This window comes from Anas platyrhynchos, chromosome 5, assembly GCF_047663525.1.
Source record: "Anas platyrhynchos isolate ZD024472 breed Pekin duck chromosome 5, IASCAAS_PekinDuck_T2T, whole genome shotgun sequence".
NCBI lineage: Eukaryota > Metazoa > Chordata > Aves > Anseriformes > Anatidae > Anas > Anas platyrhynchos.
This window is the reverse complement of record NC_092591.1, coordinates 9,272,189-9,295,469: the sequence shown is the minus strand read 5'-3', so window position 1 is coordinate 9,295,469 and position 23,281 is coordinate 9,272,189. Positions and strand designations below refer to the sequence as shown.

The 23,281-nt window shown below is 43.5% G+C and overlaps 2 protein-coding genes across 4 annotated transcripts in view; one reads left to right on the top strand and one right to left on the bottom strand.

The window, feature by feature from the left end:
- The first annotated feature begins 2,789 nt into the window (after positions 1 to 2,789).
- SIVA1 (SIVA1 apoptosis inducing factor) lies at positions 2,790 to 22,578 on the top strand. Of its 3 annotated transcripts, XR_011809444.1 has the most exons (5): positions 2,790 to 2,974; positions 3,101 to 3,301; positions 3,984 to 4,140; positions 13,857 to 13,953; positions 14,793 to 22,578. XR_011809444.1 is itself a non-coding variant. In XM_072038231.1 (4 exons), exons 1-4 carry the CDS (start codon positions 2,857 to 2,859, stop codon positions 13,891 to 13,893), a joined length of 513 nt encoding a protein of 170 aa, XP_071894332.1. In that variant the 5' UTR covers positions 2,790 to 2,856; the 3' UTR covers positions 13,894 to 22,578. The 3 variants fall into 3 exon arrangements, 2 of the variants coding, with proteins under 2 accessions (XP_071894332.1, XP_027314921.1); XM_072038231.1 differs by having other exon boundaries at positions 13,857 to 22,578; XM_027459120.3 differs by lacking the exons at positions 13,857 to 13,953; positions 14,793 to 22,578 and adding an exon at positions 4,616 to 4,848 and having other exon boundaries at positions 2,793 to 2,974.
- Positions 21,593 to 23,281, bottom strand: part of AKT1 (AKT serine/threonine kinase 1) — a 72,472-nt gene continuing 70,783 nt past the window's right edge. Inside the window, exon 14 of the mRNA XM_027459119.3 lies at positions 21,593 to 22,899. Within this exon, the coding sequence (XP_027314920.1) occupies positions 22,820 to 22,899 (80 nt within the window). The 3' untranslated portion in view covers positions 21,593 to 22,819. The remainder of the gene's footprint in view (positions 22,900 to 23,281) is intronic.

The following is a 23,281-nucleotide window of genomic DNA, read 5'->3' as shown; positions in this document are numbered from 1 at the left end:
GATGCCTGTGTACGTCAACTTATTTATAAGTAATCTGAGAAAGGAGATGAGCTGAGAGGTATCGGTGTTTGCTGCATTATTGTTTAAAGTCAAATCTAAAAGCCAACTGGGAAGAGGTACAGCTGCATATTTTCAAGACTCTCTGTACACCTAACAGGCAATAAATTGGCGGTGTCAGTAAGTGTGCAGTAACACACATGGGGGAAAAATAACCTCAATTATATACATAGAGTGAGGAGTTCTGAATTAAGCAATTAGCACTCAGGGGAGTGATGCTGCGAGTCATTTATGAATAGTTCCCTGAAAACATCAGTTTAGTTCTTAAGCAGTTATCACAATGATCACTTAGATGTTAGGAATTATTAGGAAAGGGACCAAGAAAAACTATTTAGGCTTATGCTGTCTGGATGCCTAGCATGTCCACAGCTGGAGCGCTGGCCACCCTCCTTCAGAAGGGACACTAGGGGCTATAAGAGGTACAGAAAATGATTGGTTTGGTTTTTGATAACATTTTGCAAAGTTGTACATTTTCCAGACAAAAGAAGAAATTAAACATTACCAGTTTTGAGAAAGGGACTGGACAGGTTAATGATGAATGGGCTTGCTGACAACTATGAAGCATTAAAATCCAAATGGAAACTTGGGCTCAGAAAAATTCTAGGCTCTAAACTGCTAGAAGCCTTGAAGGAGGTGAACTATGGCCAGAATCCTCCTGTGTGTGCCCCGACTTCATTGAAGCACTGGTAGAAAGGGAGTATTAAAAGAGACAGACTTAGTGAGCACAGCCCAGTCTTTTTTGCTCTTCAAATTTGCTTGCTGGAAATGGAAGCTATTGAAAATTTGCAATGCAATTTTTCTTTGTTCTGTAAGAGAGAGCTATCAACCAGGCAATTTGTCTGTAATATTCACATGGGCACGGGAGAAGCAAAGTAGCAAGAAAAATACTGTCATTTTTATTCTCTGCTTCCTTTTATAAACATGTTTTTGAGGATAAACCAAAATTATCATATTTCACGATTACCATTAGTGGTTTGGGATTTGTTTGGGCTGCTTTTTCCTATTCAGAAGCTGTGTAACAACACACAATCTCTTCAAATAACCTGGGAAATTGTCAGCATTAATTTTCATGAATGCTCAGTGCCAGCAGTCTTTGCCAGATCAGATCTCAGCCTTTTTTCTACTTCCAAATCACCAGTGGATCTTCCTCAAGGCTTGCTGCTATGACATTAATAAAGTACTGGGAATCATCCTGTCGAGTAGCAAGTCAACAGACCGGCAGGTGAACCAATTCCCTCCCCATAGGATGCTAAGATACATTGATACAGACGGAACAAAATTATTTTGCCATAATAGCTCTCACAAATAGGAAATATCTGATCAGTAACAGATGTTATTAAGGTTGAGGCTTGCAGAGCAATTAAAGAGGAGTTGTCAACACCCGCAGATGACTCAGTAGCAATCAGATTTCTGCATCTGCCCTGCAGTGGGACGGTGGTGGCAGCCTGCAAATGTAACAGCCCTCAGAGAAACTGTCCTTAAATTTCCTCTTTCATGACAGCCCCGGCAGCATCCCTACGGCACGTGCTGCTCACTTTCAAATCTATTTCGTATCTTCAGATCAGAGTTTTGGAGCACTCCAGGCAGAACAGCGCTTTTAACTTTGTTCTTTGTGTCTCCTCCTGTCCGCAGGCAGCTGAGCTCCATCTTTTGCTCTTTTAATGAAACGCGTGTGGCCTAGTGCTCTCTGTCCTCACGGGGCACGGTCTGAGCCAGTTTACATTTCCTATCACTCATGTGCCTCAGAGAGCTTCAGGGACACCAGGGCGTGTATTTAAAGATTATTTACAAAGCAAATTCCTGAGAGATAAAGAAAAGACCATGAGTTTTCCATAAGCAATGACAAATTATCTGTAGAACATGTTCAGGCACACATTAAGAAGTCCATGCAGAAAAAGCCAAAGTATAAATCTTTGCAGCTGTGTGTGGCAGGAGCCAGACCTTGCAGTGTGGAAGGTATTTTTGTGAATTACAATGTTGTGCGTAACAATTGTAGCTTCTGCTACAGACCAGCAGCTGCTGGAAGGGAGCGTGCTTTTGTTGTTCCTCAGTGCAGAGACCCCTCCCATACTGACCGCTACTTGGCCTTGGATGTGGCACTTCAGCTACAAAATGACAGGTACATTGCTGCAGCCAGTTTACCAGTCAATAGGAAATTACTTGAAGTATTTCCACATCACACAGTGAAGGCAGCAAGTCCCAGAAAACTCGGTGATTTTGGTGAAACTGAGCAGCAGCCTCTGGGCTTTAACTGAGCCCGGCCTGGAGGCCCTACATGTGTTACCTACAGGGGCTGAGAGGCTCTCTAACCTCTTCAAAACTGTAAATTCTTGTGTTTGTGCACGTTTTTTGGTAGTTGTACAGCATTTGGACTGACACAGCTTTAGTAAGCAGCTTAAGGAGGAACTCCTTGAAGCTGTAAACAACTGTGACAGACACTTCATTTATACAGGAAGGTGAGCCCAAAACGGCCAGCGAGGAAGGAGAGTTTATGGAGAAATCCACCCCCCCAAGCCTGGCTGGCGCTGCGCTGCTTCCCACAACAACAACAACAACTTGGCGGCGTGTGGGAGGCGAGGCGGGCGGCGCAGCACCCCGCCACCCCTCAGTCCCGCCCGTTCCCCTCAGACCAAGTCCCGCCCCCCTCCCGTCAATCATCTTCTCCTCGCTCATCCATTGGTCGAGAGCGGCGGTGGCGGGGCGAAGGGAGGCGGCGATTGGCGGGCGGGAGCCGCCGTTACGGGCCGGGCCGGGCCGGTGGGTGAAGGGGAGGCGGCGGGGGGGGGGGGCCCGGCCGCCATGCCGAAGCGCTCCTGCCCCTTCGGGGAGGCGGCGCCGCTGCAGCTCAAGACCCGCGTGGGGCTGCGGGAGCTGAGCCGCGGGGTGCGGGCAGAGGAGCTCCGCGGGGAGATCTTCGGTGAGACTTTGGGGCTGTAAGGGTATAACGGGGGGTGGGGGGCGCGCGCACCGCACCGTCCCTTCAGAGCCCTCCCCGGGGGGGTGAGGGGGCGGCCGGTGACGCTCCTGTGGTGTCCCGCGGCAGAGCGCACCCGGCGGCTGCTCTTCAGGGGCGCCCAAGCGTGTGCTGAGGGAGCCTGGGCCCCGCTGCCCCGGCCCGCTGCCGGCCGCTCGACGCAGCCCGAAGGACAGGGCCCGGCCGCCGGCAACGGGAGGCGCTGGAGCGGGCAGCTGCGCATCGGGAGCGACGGGAGGCTGCTGAGGAGCGAGGCCGGCACGGAGAAGGGTGAGTGAGGGGGTCCCGGGGGTAAAGGTGTGGGTTTGGGGATGTGGAGAGTGGCTGGAGAGGGGTTATAGGGCCCGGAGCACAAGTGCTGTGCCTGAAGGTGTGGGGAGCTGGGGGTCGGCCTCTTCTCACAGGTAACCAGTGATAGGACCAGAGGGAATGGCCTCAAGTGGTGCCAGGGGAGGTTCAGGGTGGAAACGAGGAGATGTTTCTCCTCAGAAAGAGCAGTCAGGCACTGGGACGGGTTGCCCAGGGAGGTGGTGGAGTCCCTGTCCCTGAGGTGTTCAAGGAAAGGTTGGACGTGGTGCTTATGGACATGGGTTAGTGGGTGACATTGGTAGTAAGGAGATGGTTGGACCAGAGGATCTTGAAGGTCTTTTCCAACCTTAATGATTCTATGAGGTGTCCCTGCCCATGGCAGGGGCATTGGAATTAGATGATCTTTGGAAATGGTTGCAGGTACAGTCTGCTTGATACTGTCTTAATGATCTCTCCATTAAGAGGAGTGGAGGGAAAAGCCAATAAAGCCATGGGGCAAGCAGTTGTGTTTTTCAAAGCACTGCTACCTGTAGCTGTAATATCCAGTGGAGACACCACACTCTTGCAATTCTTTCAGTTTTCAGGTTCTTTTTCTGTTTTTCTATAAAGTACTTATCTACTTACTTGCATCTTTTCCAAGCAGTTCCGCCAGTGGGGGTTTCCAAAGCCTGCTCATCATGTGTAAGAACTGCCGATGTCAAGGAAGCGTGTTCGCAGTGTGACCGGTTCGTATGCGAGAGCTGCAGCAGGCTCTGCAGCTGCTGTAACACAGTCACCTGCTCTCTGTGCTCGGTAATTGAGTAAGTGTCTTTTCAGCTTCTCAAACTTGTAACTCTGAGTGTCAGTTGTAGCTTATGAAGTCGCAACAGTTACCTAGCTCATACATCCGATTGACTTAAACTCTTTGGATATTGAATTAGGAGCAGTAAAACTGTCTGAAGCATGGGAAATAAAATGCCTGCGTGAAGTTGTCTAATCAGTGTTAGTGCAAGTCTAGTTCAGCTTCTCATTTAAATGTTCTAGGAGGCCAATGTTCCTCTTGCTTTCTCACCAGCAATGAAGTATGCTGGCCAGTGACAAATAAATACACTCCCAAAACTTAAGATTACTCCTTTGAAACTGTCATTAAGAGATCTGTGATGTAATGAAAGTGTGTCGGAGTCCCGTGGTTACAGTTGCTAATGGAATAGGATGGCATTCTTTATGTTCTAGAAACAGTAGGCACTGACTTTGTTTTTCTGTTTGTTGTTCTGTGTTTTTTTTTTCTCCTCCTAGTTATGGTGATGTTGGTGAGCAAGTTCTCTGCAATGGTTGTTCAATATTTCAAGTCTGAAACCTGATGAAATAGCCCTCAGGGCTAAAATGTCCGTAAAGTTCATGAAGTCTCTTCCTTACGGCTGATCAATTAATCCTTTTAGCATGTGAATTAATTATGGAATTTCTATGTTTTATATCTTTATATTGTACTTTTTAATATTGTAGCTAAATAAACTTTTATATTTTGAGGATTTCTAGATTATTTTGAGTCAACTTCCTGCTTTGTCCCCCCATTTGTGATATGCCTATCTGGAAGGGACTACTTTGTGGTCCTAACTGGTATTCCTCGTGTAATAGAGAATTCCAAGTATCTATTCAGTGCCTCTCTGCTTGTTCCTCATGTCAGGATGTTCCTTTTATGGATCAGAATAGAAATAATTTGCTCCTCTTGTGCTTCCAGGTGAGTGTAAATCTATTCTGGACACACAACCCTTTGTTTATGAGCTAATTTGGAAAATCTGTCATGCCTGGAGACTTCTCCTAATAGATGATGTGTCGATTTCTGGTTACATTTTCATAAAACTGTCACAAGCATCTTATGATCACTGACAACTTGAATAGTTTTAATTATTTCTATCCCTTCTTTGATAGGGAAGAACATTGGTGCTACAGCTTTTGAGTGCAAACAGAAAGCCAATACTTTTCTCCAGGAGTGTAGTGTCAAAGACTAATTTTGCCATACCTTCCTTACTAGGTCAGTTTCATAGAAAGCAGCTCATTTGTATGACTTGATCATCTCTACTGTACACTTAATATTGTCCTGAATACCCACTAAATATAGCTCATCTATAGGGGTCTGACAAATGGTAAGCGCTCAAGGACACACCTCCACAAACTTGCATTCCTCATTTTCCTTTCCTGTCATAGCAGAGACCAGTTTGCTTGGTATTGTTTGTGCTGTAGGCACAAGGCATTCCTCCCACACCCCCCCCCCAGTAATATCTTTTACTATTTTGCTACATAAAAAAACAAACAAACAAACCTGACCAGACCTTGCATCTTGTGAACCAACCTTAACATACGTAAAGCAATACTACAGACCCAGTGGTCTTTATCTTAGTAAAATGATGACTTCAGTGGATACAGGAAAGAACTTCCCAGATATGGGAGAGAAAAAGATCCTGATGATACTCTGAGCTAAAGCTCCATTTTCCCTTATTACTTGCCCTGAATGTCCAAACCAAGGCCTACCACTTAGGCTTCCCAGTCTTCTCAACTGTGATTAGTCTGTTTTGCAAGAAGTAACTTTCTTACCTCTTTCTATCCACTATAGCTACTTCTGTTTGAAGAAACTGAAAGGCCCTTGCCATGCTAGCTGAGTTGAGAGATGTATTTGTCTTGTGAGGAGCTGTTGAAAAAGAAACATAAAATCATGGAATGGTTTGGGTTAGAAGGGACCTTAAAGCCCACCCATTTCCACCCCGCTGCCATGGGCAGGGTCACATCCCACCAGCCCAGGGCCCAAAGCCCCATCCAGCCTGGCCTTGAGCACCTCCAGGGATGGGGCATCCACAGCTCCTCTGGGCAGCCTGTGCCAGTGCCTCAGCATGAAGAATTTCTTCCTTACACCTGATGTAAATGTACCCTCTTTTAGTGTAAAGCCGTTACCCCTTGTCCTGTCACTACATACCTTTGTAAAAAATTGCACTCCAGCTTTTTTATTATCCTTAAAGCATTGAAACAGCTGCAATGACATCCCACTAGAGACTCCATGCTGCAGACCTTCAGTTTCAGAGCATGTACCACAGCTCACCAACCCGACCGGTAAGCACAACCAGGCGGGACTTTAGCTGTCACTGAGCAGCAGCACCTCGAGGTGCACACAGCGGGGTGGCATTCTCTAGGCACAGAGCAATACCTTCTGTAACTGTGGTGACACTGTAGCATCGCCTGCGCCCTCTAGGGTGCCCGGGGGGTTGTTGTGCTGTGCTGCTGGCTGCTCGTGTGCTGCCTTAGCCTGGCTGGTGCCCCAGCGTTTCCGTGTTCCGCATACTTCGTAGCCAGCTGGAGCTTACTTGTTGTTACTGCAGCCTGGAGTTTGAACAACTGTAAAATGCGCCTTGTTTCCACCTCCAAAGCAAACAAACAAGCTGCAGCACAGGCAGTTTAAGGTGGTTGGGTGAGCTGGTAGCGGAAGGGTTTGTCGGTGTGCAGTAATCCCACGGCGTTATCTGTTCTTTCAAAGCTGTCATAGATCAGGAATGACGGCGGCACTCTGCTGCAGTCCCCGGTTGTCAGGATCACAGGGCAGATAACAGCGTTGTTCCTATGGTAATCATGGGACACAAAGCTGAGTTTTGTGAATGGGAGGAATCTGTAGCTACCGTGTTTAAATGCTAGTTTGGGGAAAGAATTTTAAAACCTGGCGTTGCTTCATTTGAAGCTCTAAGCAGTGAACAAAAATGTTTTTCACTCCAGCATATTTTTCAAACTGAAACCTTTAAGTGTGTTTCTGTGTTGTTTTTTTTTTTTTTCATTCTCTGGAGAGAGTGAGAGACTGAAAGCACTGTTTTGCTTCCAGGCTCCTGGAGAGAAGAGACTTGTTGTTTACAAATGATTTGTGTTTCAGAGAAGTTGATATGTTTTTTGGCTCATTTAGTCACTACTGTATTTCACATAAAACTGTCTTCTCTAAACCAGTGACATGGATTTTGTGGCTTAAGCTTGTGTTATCCTCTAGCCTGGCCCTTTGGAAGGTGTTTGCTCATCAGACTGAGGAGCTGGGAGAAGAAAAAAGCAGGAGGAGTAGAGTCAGGAAGAGACTGGTGAGAGACTGGGAGGAGTAGGGATGCTCTCGCGTCGGGGTTGTGCATCATGCTTGTAAGAAAAGTGTTTTGTGGTTACCAATTCATGCACTTGTTGAGATTCGGAAGGTGTGGGAAACTGCTTCTCATGGGCTTGTATTTCCCAAAGCTTCATTACTGAGGAAAGCTCCAGCTCCTGTTTTGCAATTCTTAGATGAACAGTCAGAGGTAGGACTGGGGACTGGTTTTAAGTCTTTGTATTGCCTTAAAAAAAACAACAACAACCAACCAGAACTGTGAAAGGGAGAGAGATCCAAGCTTTTTTTCCTTTGTCTTGTTAACATCTATTCACAAGGCCTTGTCTGCTGCCATCGGTCACAGAGCTGTGTGTTGTGTGCTTGGTGGACTACATGGTAGAGCCAAAGAAATCATCTATTAACTGGGCAGGAAGATGCTCTTTTATCCTGTGCTTTGCTGTTCTTTCTTCCCTCCTATTCAGTGCAAAGTACTAAAAGTTTGCGTGACGTTCAGAGCAAAGGGGATTCGTTAAGGAGCTAGCATATGGATGGGTGAAAATATCCTACAGTAAGGGTTTTGGGGATGGGTGCAGAACTTCTTTTAAGGCCTGTTTATCATTACTGGTAAATCAAGTCTCAGAGAGCCCAATTTGATGTCTAAAAGGGAGCGAACTCATCTGATCAGGATTGGCTGATGCTTTGTTTCTGTGCTGTGTTTGCCGTTTCCCATCAAGCTGAGATCCCAAGCTGTCATAGAAATGTGCGAGGTTGTCCTGGAGGGCGGAGGAACCTCAAACCATCCAATGGAAGCAGTCTACCAGTGGGAAGAACAAAACCCATGCAGGTTGTGTAGGCAAACTTTGGGTGTCGCTGCTTCATAGATGTGAAATGTGTGGGTTTGGTGGGAGACTCTTCCAAGGGAGCATCTTTCTTTCCTCCTTCAGGCCTTTGCATGAGGACAGATAAAATGAAGACTGACTGTGTGTACCCTGATATTTCATTTCCTCATGCTGTTTCTTCTACTCTTTATAGTTTTTCTATGCTGGTTCTTGCAGGAGAAGGCAGCAAAGCTTTGAATACTGTTTTGCTCATATTGAAATAATTTGTTTAACCTATTAAAGGTAGCCAAGAGGCTTCAAAAAGTGATAATACTTCTTTAAAAAATAAATAGAAGCAGTGTAACTCAAAGACCAACTCTGCTTATAGATAGAAAATTAGAATAAAATTACTCTAAATGTTATGTTCCATTTTATGTTAATAAAATTGCTAAGCAGTGAGGGATCAGATAGTTGCTACATATTTATAACATTTTAATGACTATCACAGCTATACCAATAACTTTATCTTTTATATAATTATTTTTAAAAATGTTGAAATATACTCCCTGTTGATTGAATTTTGAGCTGCTTGTAATTGAAATACAAGTTTTAATGATATTTGTTCTGCCATGTATTCTGGGCTTTTGTTGTTTTGTAAGGTTTGTTTCGTTTTGTTTTTCCCTTAAGGAAAAGCCTCAGCTCCTGGAATCAAATGATAGCATTTTTCTTATAAGCTTAGTTCTCATGGCTGTAATTTCCACTAAAACCTAGTGACAAGACATTTTATTGCATACCTCTCGCAGAGGTGGTTATTGCTTAAAGATCTTACGGTTGCAGGATTTATTTTAAACTTCAGGACTGCTTTAATTCTATTTTCTTACATTACTTTATTCAAGTGAATAGCTGAAATCATAATCCCCATCTCATCTGTTCTGTTATGTTCTGTAGGAAATGTGTTTTTCTGTTTCTTTCACTGACCAACCCCACTTGCAGGTAGCGAGGCCAGATACCTACTTGATAAACCCGCAGGGCAATGTAAAAATCACGGTAGGTCCACCAGGCGGTGTCTCGATCTGCTCTACATACACGTGCGCTTAAATCTGCAGTGAAGTTCTGAAAATCGCCTGAGGCTCCCTGAGCAGGAGTCGGCTTTAATCTGATCAGCCTCAGGACGAACGTTTTCCCTCACCTTTTCAGAAGTTTCGCGCTATATCCACAAGGTGGCATCGCTTTGCTAGTTTTGAGTAGATTTTTGCCGAAGTTGTCTTTATAGCCTGTACAGTTTGATCCGTACGGATATAATTGTACGGACAGTTTTATTTTGCTTTTGTTTTGCCTTTAAATGCCCGCCTTATAAATCTGTAGGTCCAAAGCAGATATTTCCAAACTAATAGTTTATCTAAAATAATAGGAGTTAGATATAGCCTGAAATTCACAGTGAAACTCACCTTCTTGTTGTCTACAAAGACAAAAGCAAACTGTAATGTATGTGCATCAACATCAATGAATGAAATTGTTTTTTCTTTAAATTTTAAGGTGTCAGTATCATTTTAAAAAATGTATTACTTATGCATATGCCAGGCAATGTGCAAGTTTTTGTTTGTTGTTTGTTTTACTGATTTTTTAAGGACAAAACAACCACCCTTGCATCACATTCTAGATCTTCATTAAATTAGCATCGCACACAAGTCGCTTCTCAAGGACATGAAGGTGATTGTTGTGCCAGTCGCAGCAGTGTAAGGCTGTGTTTGGAGATGTACCAGAGGGTGCTGAGTGAGGAGGACAGTGTCACTACGAAGCTGCAGGCTGTCATCTTTGAAAGGCAGTGGCAACGGGGGAATGGTCCTGATGATTGCAAAGATGAAGGCTGTGCTGTTCTTCAAAGAGAACAATTTGAGGAATTACGGGCTGGTCAGTCTGACCGAGGCCCGTGGAAAGGTTACTGAGGGAATCCTCACAAAGCTGCGTCCAGCGCTATGTCCAGACACAGGAAGGTTAAGAACACAACTGGGAACAATCAACACGGATTTATCAAGGGCAAATTAGTCTGACCAAGCTTAACTGCCTTTTGTGATGAGATGAGCAGCACTGGATGAGAGGAGAGGAAGCTGTGTTATTTACCTTGTTAGAAAGGCTTTCAGCAGTCCCCCAAAGTGCTCTTGTGGAAAGCAGGATGGGAGAGGCGCGGTTTGGACACACGAATGACAAGGTGGGTGGAAAGTTCACAGAACTCTCAGATGCAGAGGGACAGGCAAGGCAAAACCCAACCAGCAGCATTTCCTGGGACTTGCTGCTGGAGCTGCTGCTGTTGAACATTGAAACATCTCTGCTGACCTGGGTATTGGGGCAAAGCAGACCGGCAGCGAGCCCCTGGCAGGCACAGTGCGGGAGAGCTCTGCAGGGCAGGAGCCGGGTGTCCCGGTGGGCAGGGTGCACGTGAGCCACAGACCAGGTGGGCAGCGTGAGCGAGAGCAGAGCCAGCGTGGTTCTGGGCACGAGATCCAGGGGTGCTGTTCCACACAGAGGCTTTCCTCGCCCTGAAGACCCCGCAGAGCAGAGGCGCTGCTGGCAGGCAGGAAGCCTGGGTACTTCCATTGCACGATAGGGCATGTCTGCAGCCTTCTGTCACAGGGACAAATGTTACAGGATTGTAAGGCTGACTCTTCATGCGTGGTTCTTTTGAATACTGAAGAATTTACTGCTGAAACCCTCTGACACTCTTTGACCTGCTCTGTTCTTCTGTGTGTTGATTACTGATAACCCTCAGAAATGAGGAACTGGTAAAAGGATATGTGGTCTGAGTGTGTCCACTCTTGCATCCTGTTTACTCTGCTAGAACTACTCATATGATGAGACTTACCATATTACCAAAACCCTTAACCAGCTGGGATGTAGAGCGCAGGACTTTGCAGAATGCAGATTCCTGAGCCTCTAGAGATTGATAGATTTTCAAGCAAACAGCTTACATACATAAATGTGCATTAGTTTTTGTATCTCAGTCCCAGCAAGTTTCATTTTAGGAGCTTGATTCTCCCACGCTTTCTTGCACTGAGTAATAGCTTGCTAAATGAGTAATCTAATTGTTCTGATTTCTCTTTCAATGATACCAAGATTATTTACTGCCGCAAACTAGATTGGAAAATGTTTTTAAACCCAGCAAAAAAATAAGGTTACCAACCTGGGATGGTACTTGTTTTGGAGGAACGCTGTAAGGAATTATTGCAGTATAGTAAAATATACGTCTGAAAGTGTAGTCAATGTGCAAATTTTCACGCTCTCCTCACTAAAATGTTAAAAGAAGAAAGCTCAAGCACTTTCTTCATAATGTTCCAAATTCAGCTGAGTGGTTTAATTCGAGGTTGTTCTCAAAATCCTCACTTCTTCAAAAATGAGAGAACTTGCTCGCAGTGATGGTTACTACTTAAAGAGATGGCTCAAGATACCTGTGTGTTTAGATGGGTCAGATTTTTGTGTGAATTCTAATTCAGCAATTGTATGGAGTAAAGTAAAGAAGCTCTATAGAACAGTACTTAATTCATGTGAGTTCATATCAGCACTGTTCAACAGCGTCTGTAAGCCCTGAAAAAAACCTTTGAGTCTTTACTAAATTGTTTTGGGTTTTTGCCTATCCAACGAGTGCACCATCTTAGTGAGACCGAGAACTAGAATTTATTGTAAACCAAATTAGAGGGGATTTCCTTTTTCACTTGCAGAAGTCTCCTACCCTTCATTTACTGTGTGTTTTCACAGACTGACATATTCATGTTTATAATCATTGCTGTAACCCTGCATTCCCTCACACATCATTTACCCACTCTGTCCATTTTGTGCTGATACAGCAGTGACTCCTGCACTTCTGTCCACTTCAACACTAGTAATTTTTCTTTCTGTTGCTGTAGTTCTGTCCCTTTTTCTGCTGAAGAGGCCAGCTGAGCTCGTGATGCTGTCTGTTCATTGCTGGTGGTGTTTGTAATCTGCTGCCAAACGATGTCATTTCTGGTTCTTTCATCTTTTCCGTACTGCCAGGTATTGTCTTCAGCTGTTTTACAGTGCAATCACAGCTGAAAATCTGAAATTTCCGTAGTATGAATTTCACGGGCAGGCTCTTCTATCCGAGTTAAATGAAAACTTTGATAACGAGTGCTTCAGAACTGAGACTACTTTTTAATGTTTTTAGCGGCGTACATCACTTGTACATGAAAACTAGTTCAAACCTCAACATTTGCTCGCTGTATTTTCTGAGAATTTCAGGTCTTGCAAGGATTTTAACTTTATACCTCTGCTCAGAATATTTTCTTAGTTTGCTTAACTCCTGCTACCATCTGTTGTTCACTAACTACTCAGAGCCAAGAGGGCTGATGGAGATCTGAGTTCTCTTAGATCAGCACTTGGCACTGGGAGTTTTTCACAACCCAACAAGCAGTTCCAACAGCTGCATGTATGAATCACTTAAGTTATAGTACCCTGCAGCACTTGGTTAAGAATGGTTTTTGACAAGCTGGTCAGATGCCACACAAGTGAAAGTGCTGTGAACTGAGCTTCTTGGAAGGTGTGACATAAATGTAAGATCATTATTTTGATGCTGATTTTTATGTAACGTGCTCTAAAGTTTCATTCTTGTTCAGAATACTTTTGAAATACCTAGATTGCACCCAAAGATCTACCATGAACCGCAAAAATAAATACAAGTCAGGAGGTTGGGAGGGTAGTTGTTTGTTATAGCAAACTATTCTGACATATTCCCCGTGGTATTTTATATTACTGAGATAGTTTGCCCCAGCAGTAGAACTGCTCTTCACATGCTCTTGTGTCAGTCTATATTTAAACCTGGCTCCAGCAGTATTTTACTTCAGTTGTTTTAGTCTGGTTTGCTGAGCTGTGGGGACGTTCCTGATTATGTTGTATATTTATTGAGAGATTTGCTATCATTTACTGTTCTTTTGCAAATGCTACGAAGCCTCATTTCATTCAGAGTTCAGCAAGCTACAGGAGCACTTCTTGAAGTTTTATCAAGAGGACAGCATGGATTTCATGTTGATTTTGTAGCAGCTAGCTGAGCATACGTATAGAGCCTGAAGGATTGGCTTTTCTGCAGGTGTAAACCAGCCCAGTGTCATTGAGCAAACAGCTACACAGCTGAGGATCTGGTCCTGCGTGTAATTTGTTATGCCCTGCTGTTGTCATTGTTTCATGATAACCATTGCTTTGGCTGAGCATTTTACATAAGATCATTCACAGAAGAATTTAGAGTCCATGTGTTTGGGGGGGAGGGGGGAAGGGACACACCATGACACAACAGACAATCAAGACAATACCTTGATTTTATTTTGAAGCTAATTTCTAGACTGGCTGGAGCCAAGTAGGGTAACTGGGACAGTATCGTTCAGGAATAGGGTGTTGACTCTTCCCTTCCCTCTGGGCAATTTCCCCAGAGCTGCCTGGCAGGACCTCCCCCTGGTTCCTCTTAGAAAATGACACTGGTGGGTACCCAGGGGACAATGAGGGATGGGTGCCAAAGGCAGAAAGCATCAGTCATTCCCATAAGTAGGGTGAGAAAGGACATGATTAAGTCTCCTGTTTCAAGAGTTTAACCTTTTTTTTTTTTTTTTTTTTGAGTCAGACTGCAGGCCTTTCACACTACTAGAAGAGCGGATTAAATTGGTCTTCAGATGTGCAGGCTGCAGACTGAGACAATGAACCTGAATGTGTTGAAGAAGGTTGGTGATAGTTTCCCAGATTTTAGAGAGTTCTTAAGAGTTTATGAGAATTTTAAGGAGTTAAAGAGAATATGGAACAGGGTGGATGGCCTGATCCAGTGGGTGGTATCCCTGCCAGGGATACCCCATGGCAGGGGTTGGAATTGGGTGATCTTTAAGATCTTTAAGACCAAACTGTTCTGATTCTGTGATGCTAAGTGAATGCATTCCATCTGAGACTTTAAGTCAGTGTCTTATTAGGGATTTAACTGCAGTTTTGTAGAGCACCCTGGATATGTTAAACTCTGTACTTCTTACTACAGTGAAAAGATAAGCTAGATAAAGGGCCAAGAAAGGGTCCGGTTTGCTTTTCCCAGATTTGTTACATTTACCAGCTGGTAAGATCACACAGCTTAGGGATACCCTGGAACAGAACTGGATGCCAGGCAGTGAGAGATGACCACACTTCTTTTAAAGCAACTCTATTCTAACTGTACTAAAGAAAAAGAAGCAAATGACAACAGGTGGTAGGCAGTTCTCATCTTCCTGCCCTAGTCATTCCTAGTCGTGCTTATACAACAGAATTAACAACAGGGTTAATACTGAAAATATCTGGAGGAATAGGAAATCACTTCAAAACTCAAGGGGAGAAGTGCTCTTTGCTCTGGTTGGGCCAGTATTGCATGCCACGATTGATCAGTCATGTTTCTACAGGAAACCCTGAGGATGTAGGTGTATAGAATGTAACGTAGGTTTGGGACAGGTGACAAAGTTCAGTAAAGATTTATTGCTTGAGTACGGGTAGAGCTGAATACCTACAGCCAAGTACTCTGCTGACTTCAGTATTGTGTGTCTTCTAGGAAAGTCACTATGTCCAGAGAGGCAGCAGACGTAGTCCTGACCTCACTGGAAACTACAGCTAGGGCTTTCTTCCAGTCTGTACGCCGTACCAGGTAGTGTTAATGGGGGAAGGAAGTCGTACACTACAGGCCACAACTACCCTAACTCCTTTGGTCATTAAATCCACACTTGTATGAGAGATGAAGGAAAGAGGGTGTTGCAGCTCCTTGATACCGCTAAAATGGAGCACAGCTGTACATTTTATTGGGTATCTGAAGTCTCTGCAGTGACCTGAGGAGCAGCAGCAGGATACCACCCAAGAAATAAATAATTATTTAACGTAAGAGGTATTATGTCAGTTCCTAACACACCAGCTACAAGGGGACTGCAGAAGGAGGTCTGAAACAGACTAAGGTGGCATAACAAAGAATGAAGGAAGGCAGGGAAAAAGAGGAGGGGGAAAATCTTGTCTGCTGCAGAGACAGGGGAAGGAGGACAGTGTCATAAGGAAAACATCAACAGGCAAAATGAAGAGAACGGGGATTCAAACAAAACTGACTTAAGAAGTAGGTAAATTGGGAAAGGGTACAGAACAGCGGGGCCTGGTCTTTGGAGGTAAGGCACAGCAATCTGCATCCAGGCTCAGTGCGGCGGGGAAGTGAAAGCCCACCTCCATGTGCCAGCTTTTTTCTGCTCCCAAGAGAGGAGATCTGCTCTCCCGAAGACAGACAGATGGCACTGCCATTGCCTGTGCTCCTGTGGGGGATTTTTCCAGATGGGGAGTTGGAAGCTTCTTTGTGCTGTTACAGCCTTCCTCTCTAGCAGCTCTCGACTGCTCGGGGCCTCCACCAGTCTGTGTACCCATATCATATGCTACTTGCACATGCACACACATGCGTCTTGGTACTGTGCGAATTTCAGCTGAACCTGTTGGAGATTGCTAACAAAAACTGAGTTACCAGCACTGATCTTAGAGGAAAGATGAGGTGAGTGTTTTGCACAGAGGAACCGCAGGCAGCGCCGCCTCACCCAGGGACTTCATCAGTCAGGCTCTGTCCTTTCTCATCTCTGACAGATATGGAAGATGGCACAGAAGTGACAAGTTTCTCAAAGTTATCTGGAAAACGACTGGGTGATGCAGGAAGCATCACCTTCATCACAACCCAATGAGCTGTTCACTGGCATAAAGCAGGACAAATCAAAGGAAGGCCATTTTAAACAGCCACCTTTGATCTCTGCTTCCTTAACAACTGAGCAAATGAGCACAGAAAGTAAAACTTTGGAAAGGTAACATAACTTCAGGCTTTACAATCAAGTAAAGGGAGATACGAAGTCTGTTCCCTTTATCTTGGGTACACATTAGATTTCTGACAACCTCATCAGTGTAAATAAGTACATTCTGTTTTGCTTTCTTATATTTCCCTTCCTCTGCAACTTTACAGCCTGCAGTTGCACCAAGTGACCTTGCTCCTTCCCCTCTGCTTTCATTCAGTTTCGTTTTATGCTCCTTACTGGACTGTCCCCAGGTATTCCTGTCTTCCTGGTTAGTTTCATTTCCCCGGTAATATCAAAATAAGGAAAAAGTGTAGCTGCTGAAAAATATATGGAAAGCCTGCTATATGCTGCAACTATCCTAAAAATAGCATTACTCCATTTTCATTAATAAAATTCACAAAAGGGCATGTGTTCTGATCTTTTGCTACATCCATACATTCTTTAAAATCATCTCATCAATTCATCAAACACAGTAGAAAAGTTCATTTATCATTTAGAAAAGCAGCCGGGCCAGGCCTGTGTGTGGGAAAAGGTGTTGCAGTTGTCCTTCAACATCAGATTTACACTTCACTGAATTAAAAAATCAGGCTAAGGAGCAGCACAGACCTTGCCCTCAGACATTCGTGGGCTCCTGAGGCACTGCTGAAATGCAGAGAGCTGCTGGAGTCAGATATGTCAGGCACCGTAAATCAACAGCAGTCAGAAAACTGGGAAGCATCTGCAAATCTGTGGGGTACAGCTGCAAAGCTCCGGGTGCAAGGCACCATCAGGGAGCTGGCAGCCCCAGCCTGCGCTAGAACTCGTGAGTGACCTGCATCAGACAGGTGAAAAGAGCATGAAAGGGATGGAGCTATTTGGGGCATGGCGCGGCGGAAAGAAACAGCTGCAAGCACCACGTCCGAGCAGAGACGAAAGTAACCGGTGGTGATGCTGCTCATGCAGCCTTTCGGAAACAGCCAGAGGGTCCTGCTCGACTGCAGCTCCTCGTGCAAAGCAGACATCCTCCCTCACTTCAAAGTGCAAATGTCACTCGGGGTTTTCTCTCCTAGTCATTTATTGCATTATGCCAGGAAGAACTATCAAGCACCCACCTGCCTGCAGCTTTAGCAACGCAAGGGCAAGTGTTGGTGCTCCTGCTTCTGCTCTGACAAGCTCCAGCTCGGTGAGTAACAACGCGCTAGATCCAGCGTACTTCTCATAACCCTGGGACAACCACCCGCAAGAAAAATCTCCAACCATAACGCAATAAAACTTGCGTGAGTTTAACAAAGATACATGCTTTGCTTAAATCAGTAAATACAGTGAACTTGGGTTGACCAGGACCAGTAACAAAATAAAATGATAAAAACGGGCAATTTGTACCACTAGAAGCATCTGAAGCAAGGATGGTGCTCACTCACACAGACTTTTATGAAAGTGGCATACAGGTCTTGTCAGTCTCAAAGTACAAATACATACCAGAGAAAAATGCACAAAGAACCTCCTTCGCTACAGTGTGTGCTCCCAAATTCAGAGAAAATTAAATTTCTTAAGCTGTGTTTCTCACCTGTTTCTGTGATGAATTTTCACTCTTGTTCTCAAAATAGTTTCAGTACCTGCTGCAGGGTGAACACGTAATTTAAAAAAATGCAGAACTGTAAAGACCCTCAGACTGCTGAAAATGCTTCATCGGCAGGCTGTGATATCTGTGATTATCTTGAGACAAACTCAGAGACCCAAGGAAGATGCAAAACACAAGCAGGTACAGCACTGTGATAGAAGACGGGAAGAAACAGCGTGAAAAAATTTCATAAAAATTGAATCACTGGGCTTACATTTAACCCAGGAGGATGTTCACAAAGTCCATCTCTAGGGAAAGAGGTAGTGAGCAGCAGCACAACCAACCACGTGAAGCAGCGCTTCAGAGAAGGAAAAACAGAGCTACACACACCCTGAAAACCCCCAGAGAAGAGCAGTATTTTCCCATACAAAGTCCTTCATCTGGTCCTCAACAGAGGACCCACCACGCTCACAACACTGGGAGAGCGACCAGCAGTAAACAACTAAACAAATAAATAGAGGAGGAGGGAAAAAAAGGCACGCAGGGACCACTGTAATAAAATGGCTTTGTTTAAAATGATTTCAGACACAGAGCAACCAGTCATCACCTGATTAGAATGCAACATATGTTCCATTAGACAGAACTACGAAACGTCTGTACACTCAGCTGCATTTGGGATAATAAGCTCTCATTTGCTATAGGCACTGTATGTTCTTTTCGTTTTACTTCTAGTGGCAATTAACCTCCCTGTTATTAAGAAAATTGAGCTCCAAGTGGAAGACAAACACACTCATTTGCAGCACTGAAGAAACAAGATCCTTTTACATAGGCTCATTTCTTCAAATGTGTTTTTTACCTCCCAAACTCTTTTAGACAAAGCGAAGCAAATCCAACCTTCCTCCTAACTTACCGGCCCCCAAGCTCCTCAGGCAGAAGCCCCGTGCAACGCTCACAGGTGCTTCGTGCTTGTCAGCTTCTCTTCTGCAACCCCATCTCCTTGGGGTTTGTGTTCCCACCATAGACTGGCACCTCTAATTTTGGACCACCATCCCAAGTCCCGCTACCAGAGATAAAACCTGACTTAGCATAGGCTAACTGAAAAGATAAGGTTATTTTATCTGACAAGGATTTTTTTTTTAAGCAGTACTAAGAGTATTAAGAATACAGCACTCTTGCACTGATCGTTTAAGTGCACATAAACAATCTAAGCTACATACAAGGAACTTCACCCCCAATTTCAAATAATCAAGGAAGAATTTCACCTCAAATCTCAAAAAACTACCATAGTTTGGAAAACTGGGAGCACATTCAAACAGCAGAGTATTTCAGGCCTGCATGAGAGCAGTGCAGCAGCTGGGGAGCATGCAGAGCTTACCTTCTGGAGAGATGATGATGCAGAAAGAAAAATGAAGAAAGAGCAGTTTGTTTTGCTTTGGAGGTGAGAGGTCACAGTTTGTGCAGAACTTTGGATGCCATAAACCACGGCGGTCATCTCCCAGTTTAAAGAGAAAAGAGCCTGCCGAGCCTAATGGGATTGTGCTGGATGTTTCGGTTTCTCACGAGAACACAAAGTAGAACGTGCAGAATCACCTTGGTTCAGCCCCAAAACAGCACAAGCAGCAGAGTCTGTGCTGACCAGCGCTCAAGATGGCCTCGCCTCCTGCCTGCCCTCGGTGGCACACAGAGAACCACGGTACTTACCTGCAGTTGCAGAGGTTTTGTTGTTTTCTTTTTCCTATTTTTCCTCCCAGCCTGACTTTACAACCAAGTTCCTAGGCTGCAGTGCACGTGGCTGACCAACGTGCTGCAGGCAGACGTTTTAGCATTTGTCTGGTAGTGCTCAGGAGGCATCACCTTCACCTCCAAATGGGATTCAACTACCCTAAGCTCTCTCTGTATATGGTTTGGGGTCAAGGACTAGATGGAAGACAAAAAATAAAGAGGGAAAAGAGGAGATGGCACAGGTCAATTTGACCAGCCAGGATACATGACTTGCCATCACAGCAAGGAGACTTTTAAGCATGAGTTTAAGGAAGGGAACAATTCTGTAGATGTTTGGGGGTCATTCCTCCCAAGTACAAGTAAAAAACTGAAGGCAAGAATGGTCGTACAGAAATAGGGGCTAGAAGACACTGATAACAGCATTTCATCAGTAGTGAAAAACTACAGAAAAACTGACAGGGAACACAAAAGCAGGCTGTGAAAAGCAGGACCAGTATCATGGTCCAGTGGAGGAGTCACACTCAGTATAAAAACACAGACCGGAGAAGAAATTAAAGCCTCAGATCAATGGGCTCACAAAAAGATGGTGTACCACCAGAACATGCTACCATTTGTCAGCACCAAAGGGAAGAGCAAGGAGGTTTGAGCAGCATAGATGGAAGAGTTTTGTTTTAAATAAAACAGCTAAAGGAATGTGCAACACTTAAACAGTTCTGCATACACGGTATGAAAGCAATCTGAGGTGAATGAGGTAGGTTGTAGACTTTTGTGACAAGGAAAGACAACAGCGTGTTAACAGCTATTTCTTGTCCTCTCTGCTAAATCGGAACTTAAAGAACATACTTTATGTTTGCAGTAAACAGCTGTAACAGATGATTATTCAATCACAGATGACAGGCTTTGAATATTCACAGGTGAAATGAGATATAACATCCAGAAGACCCTGCTGCATTCAGGTGTGGCCCTCAGCTCACTGTTCCTAACAATACTAAGGTTACTAGAACTTTTTGACAGCCTCTCAACCACCCCCATCTCCCCCAGCTTCCATCTTATATGGAGCAAAAATCCAATAGCAACAACTGACAAAAATACTGAGACAAAATCAGCCTCACCAGAACAACCTGATCCACATCTGTTCCTGCACTTGGAAAACCAGATTTTCCTTGGGGCAGATTATGGTAACCTTTGCTCATTTGTGTTGCCTATATTTGGATGCACAAAGTGTGTTAGCGCAGAACTTGTCGGGGCTTGTGGACCTGCAGAAGGGTTCTTTGGACTCCATCCCTGGGCTGGCTGCAAACTCAGATGCAGATTTAGAAGCAAAGGGAGAAGAGTTGGATCAGATTTGTGAATGGGATAGGCAGTCCAGCATCAATTTAAGGTGTTCTCTACAGAGATTGCTCCTTTCACCTTCCATCTTTACATGAAATTTGCAGTAATTTCTGCTGGGAATTACGGGATAATCCCTGAACCCAAAACTATTTTGGATGTTTAATGGTTTAGTACAGTTGCAACTTCTGCGCTTAGTTTGAAGCACACTAGAGTTGTTCTTGGATCTTCTTGCCTTTTCCTCTGTATTGTTTGAAGAAGGAGAACCCAGACTTGTGTAACTAGCTCCTAGAAGCGATTAATACTAGTCCCTGGAAAGGAAATGCAGTATTATATATTATATATTATACACTGGCCAGGGTGACTGGAATAGAAATACCTTTGAAGATCAGGGCTTCAGTAACACAATCTCACTGGCAGCAGGAGGACAGCAAAATGAGGCTTGTCCTCATTCATGTCAAGACTACGTACTTCTGGAACAGGGTGCATTTCTCTTAAACATTTTCCAAAATTGTCTTAGCACAATGATCAGCACAGAGATGAAACAAATCTCTCAACGATGTGCACACTTCACAGGCTAGTCACTGGAGCGAACGTTGCATCTACAACTTCGGAAGGTTCCTACCACAATAAATAAGAACCTAACTTGTTAAAGCAATTTTTATTTAAGTATTTGGAGGGAAACTTTCATATCATAAGTAAAAATACTAAAGTTGAATGTTGTTAAAAAAAAAAAAAAAGTCAAGATGATGGGTTCTCTGTGCAAACACAGCAGTTTCTGGTGGAAAGGGGAAGCAAGGGTATTCATAACATACTCCCTTTCAAATAAAAAAAATTAAATGCTAGTTAACTGCAGTACATGTCATCATTTTTATACAGTCAAGAGAATGAAAAACAAAAAAAAGCAATTTAAGAGAACGCAACCTACAATGGAATAAATTCATTCGCAGGAGAGACAGAATAAGACTGCTTTTATGAAAATTACAAAGAAACATGATACAACAAAAACAAGGTGTGGGGAATTTTTCCACTAAGATTAAAAATGAAAAAAAAATTCACTTTTTGAACACCATTATTATTCAAACACATATGAAGTTTCAACCTAAGTTTCTTTTTATACATGGGAAACACTGTTAAAGTGAATATTCAAGAGTGAGAAGGCACCATGAACTGTCAGCTGATACCTTTAATGCACACTCAAGAAAGAGGAAATGATCTGGCATGATGCAAAAAATCATTAAGTGTTTATATATATTCATATATCTTTCCATAAAAAAAAGCGGCAACAAGTCATTACTTCAGTGCCAAAATGTACTTTTGTCTGGTTGACTCACTCATTAAGATGATTTCTCACTTAGACCTGTATGGTATTTCTATACAGTGGTGTAGGTGGGTGATTCTGTGTCGTTGCATTTCGTATTACATTGGCAAAGTAAGCATTTTCTATGTTCTGAGAAGCCAATCCTATGAAGTATTCCTAAACTCTACGCAAATGGAATAATTAAATGCACTGTCTCGCATGGAATACTCATCTGTACGATGTAGCATTGGACTAGATTCCACTGGATTCAGTTTGATATGTAATGTCTTGTAGCAGATGTTATAACAAAAATAACTCTTGCTTTTTGATTTACCTCACTGAGGCCATTAATGCTGTTCCTATAGTTGGTTTTCTGGAGTTGGATGACATTTCACTGCTGTCCAAAATGAGTTTGAACCTTAACCCTCCAGAGTTTGTTCACTTTGTTGCTTATATTATTGCACTAGCTACTAAAGTCTTATATCTTCCTATATAAATCTAATTGTTCAGAGTGCAGATTCTATATTTAGATAATGAACTGTATGAAATAAATAAAATAAGGGGATTTTCTGGTCAGAGTTGATGATATGTTGAATACCTTAATTCTAAAGTAAACAGTTTTGGTGTATATTCTTAAAAACACCATTCAGCATAAAAGCCTTGACGTAATACTTTAAGAATGGATTCATTTTCCTTCTCAAAAATGCATCAAAGAATTGTTTTAAATACAGAATCTGTGAGGCTTCCTACAAATTCATCTAAATAGTAATACAAACACAGTTTGTAATTCAGATAATATAGAAAGTTCTCTAGTGTCCATTGAAGTAAGGTCCCCAAAATGCAGTCTGTTTTGTTTCTGAACAGGAAAACATTGCAAAATATTAAGCGGTTCCACTGGCTGAATAGGAGAACTGAGGAAAATGAGGTCTTCTCTCATTATCTATACAATCCATGCTGTCATCTGAAAAATGGGGGAAAAAAGCATTAGGCAACATTTGGAACCTTTTTATTGTACATAAACAAACAGTAATGCACAATAAAGCTCTCTGAAAATTCAGTGTTGCTTTTCTCTTCCACAACTTGAAAGGATAAAGAAACAGCAAGTCTGAAATCTCGCCCCATTCAATGGGCATCACAGAAAATTCTGGTTGTTGTATATGCATTCTGTTGTTTGGATGTCCATTTAAAATTGCTAGGGGTTGCATTGCTCAAATTCATATTCAGTGTTTGAATCTTTGGCAATTGCTATTTCAAAGTATTGAACATGCTCAGTCAGCATGAAAAAATATTTTGATTGAATATGGACATTATCCCATACTCAACTGACTGCTTGCATATACACC

Bases quoted from the DNA above. Each gene is read 5' to 3' on its own strand.
- SIVA1 (XM_027459120.3), top strand. From the start codon at position 2,857: ATGCCGAAGCGCTCCTGCCCCTTCGGGGAGGCGGCGCCGCTGCAGCTC. The intron at 2,975-3,100 runs GTGAGACTTTGG...GTCCCGCGGCAG, and splicing joins GCTCCGCGGGGAGATCTTCG to AGCGCACCCGGCGGCTGCTC. The intron at 3,302-3,983 runs GTGAGTGAGGGG...TTTTCCAAGCAG, and splicing joins CGAGGCCGGCACGGAGAAGG to TTCCGCCAGTGGGGGTTTCC.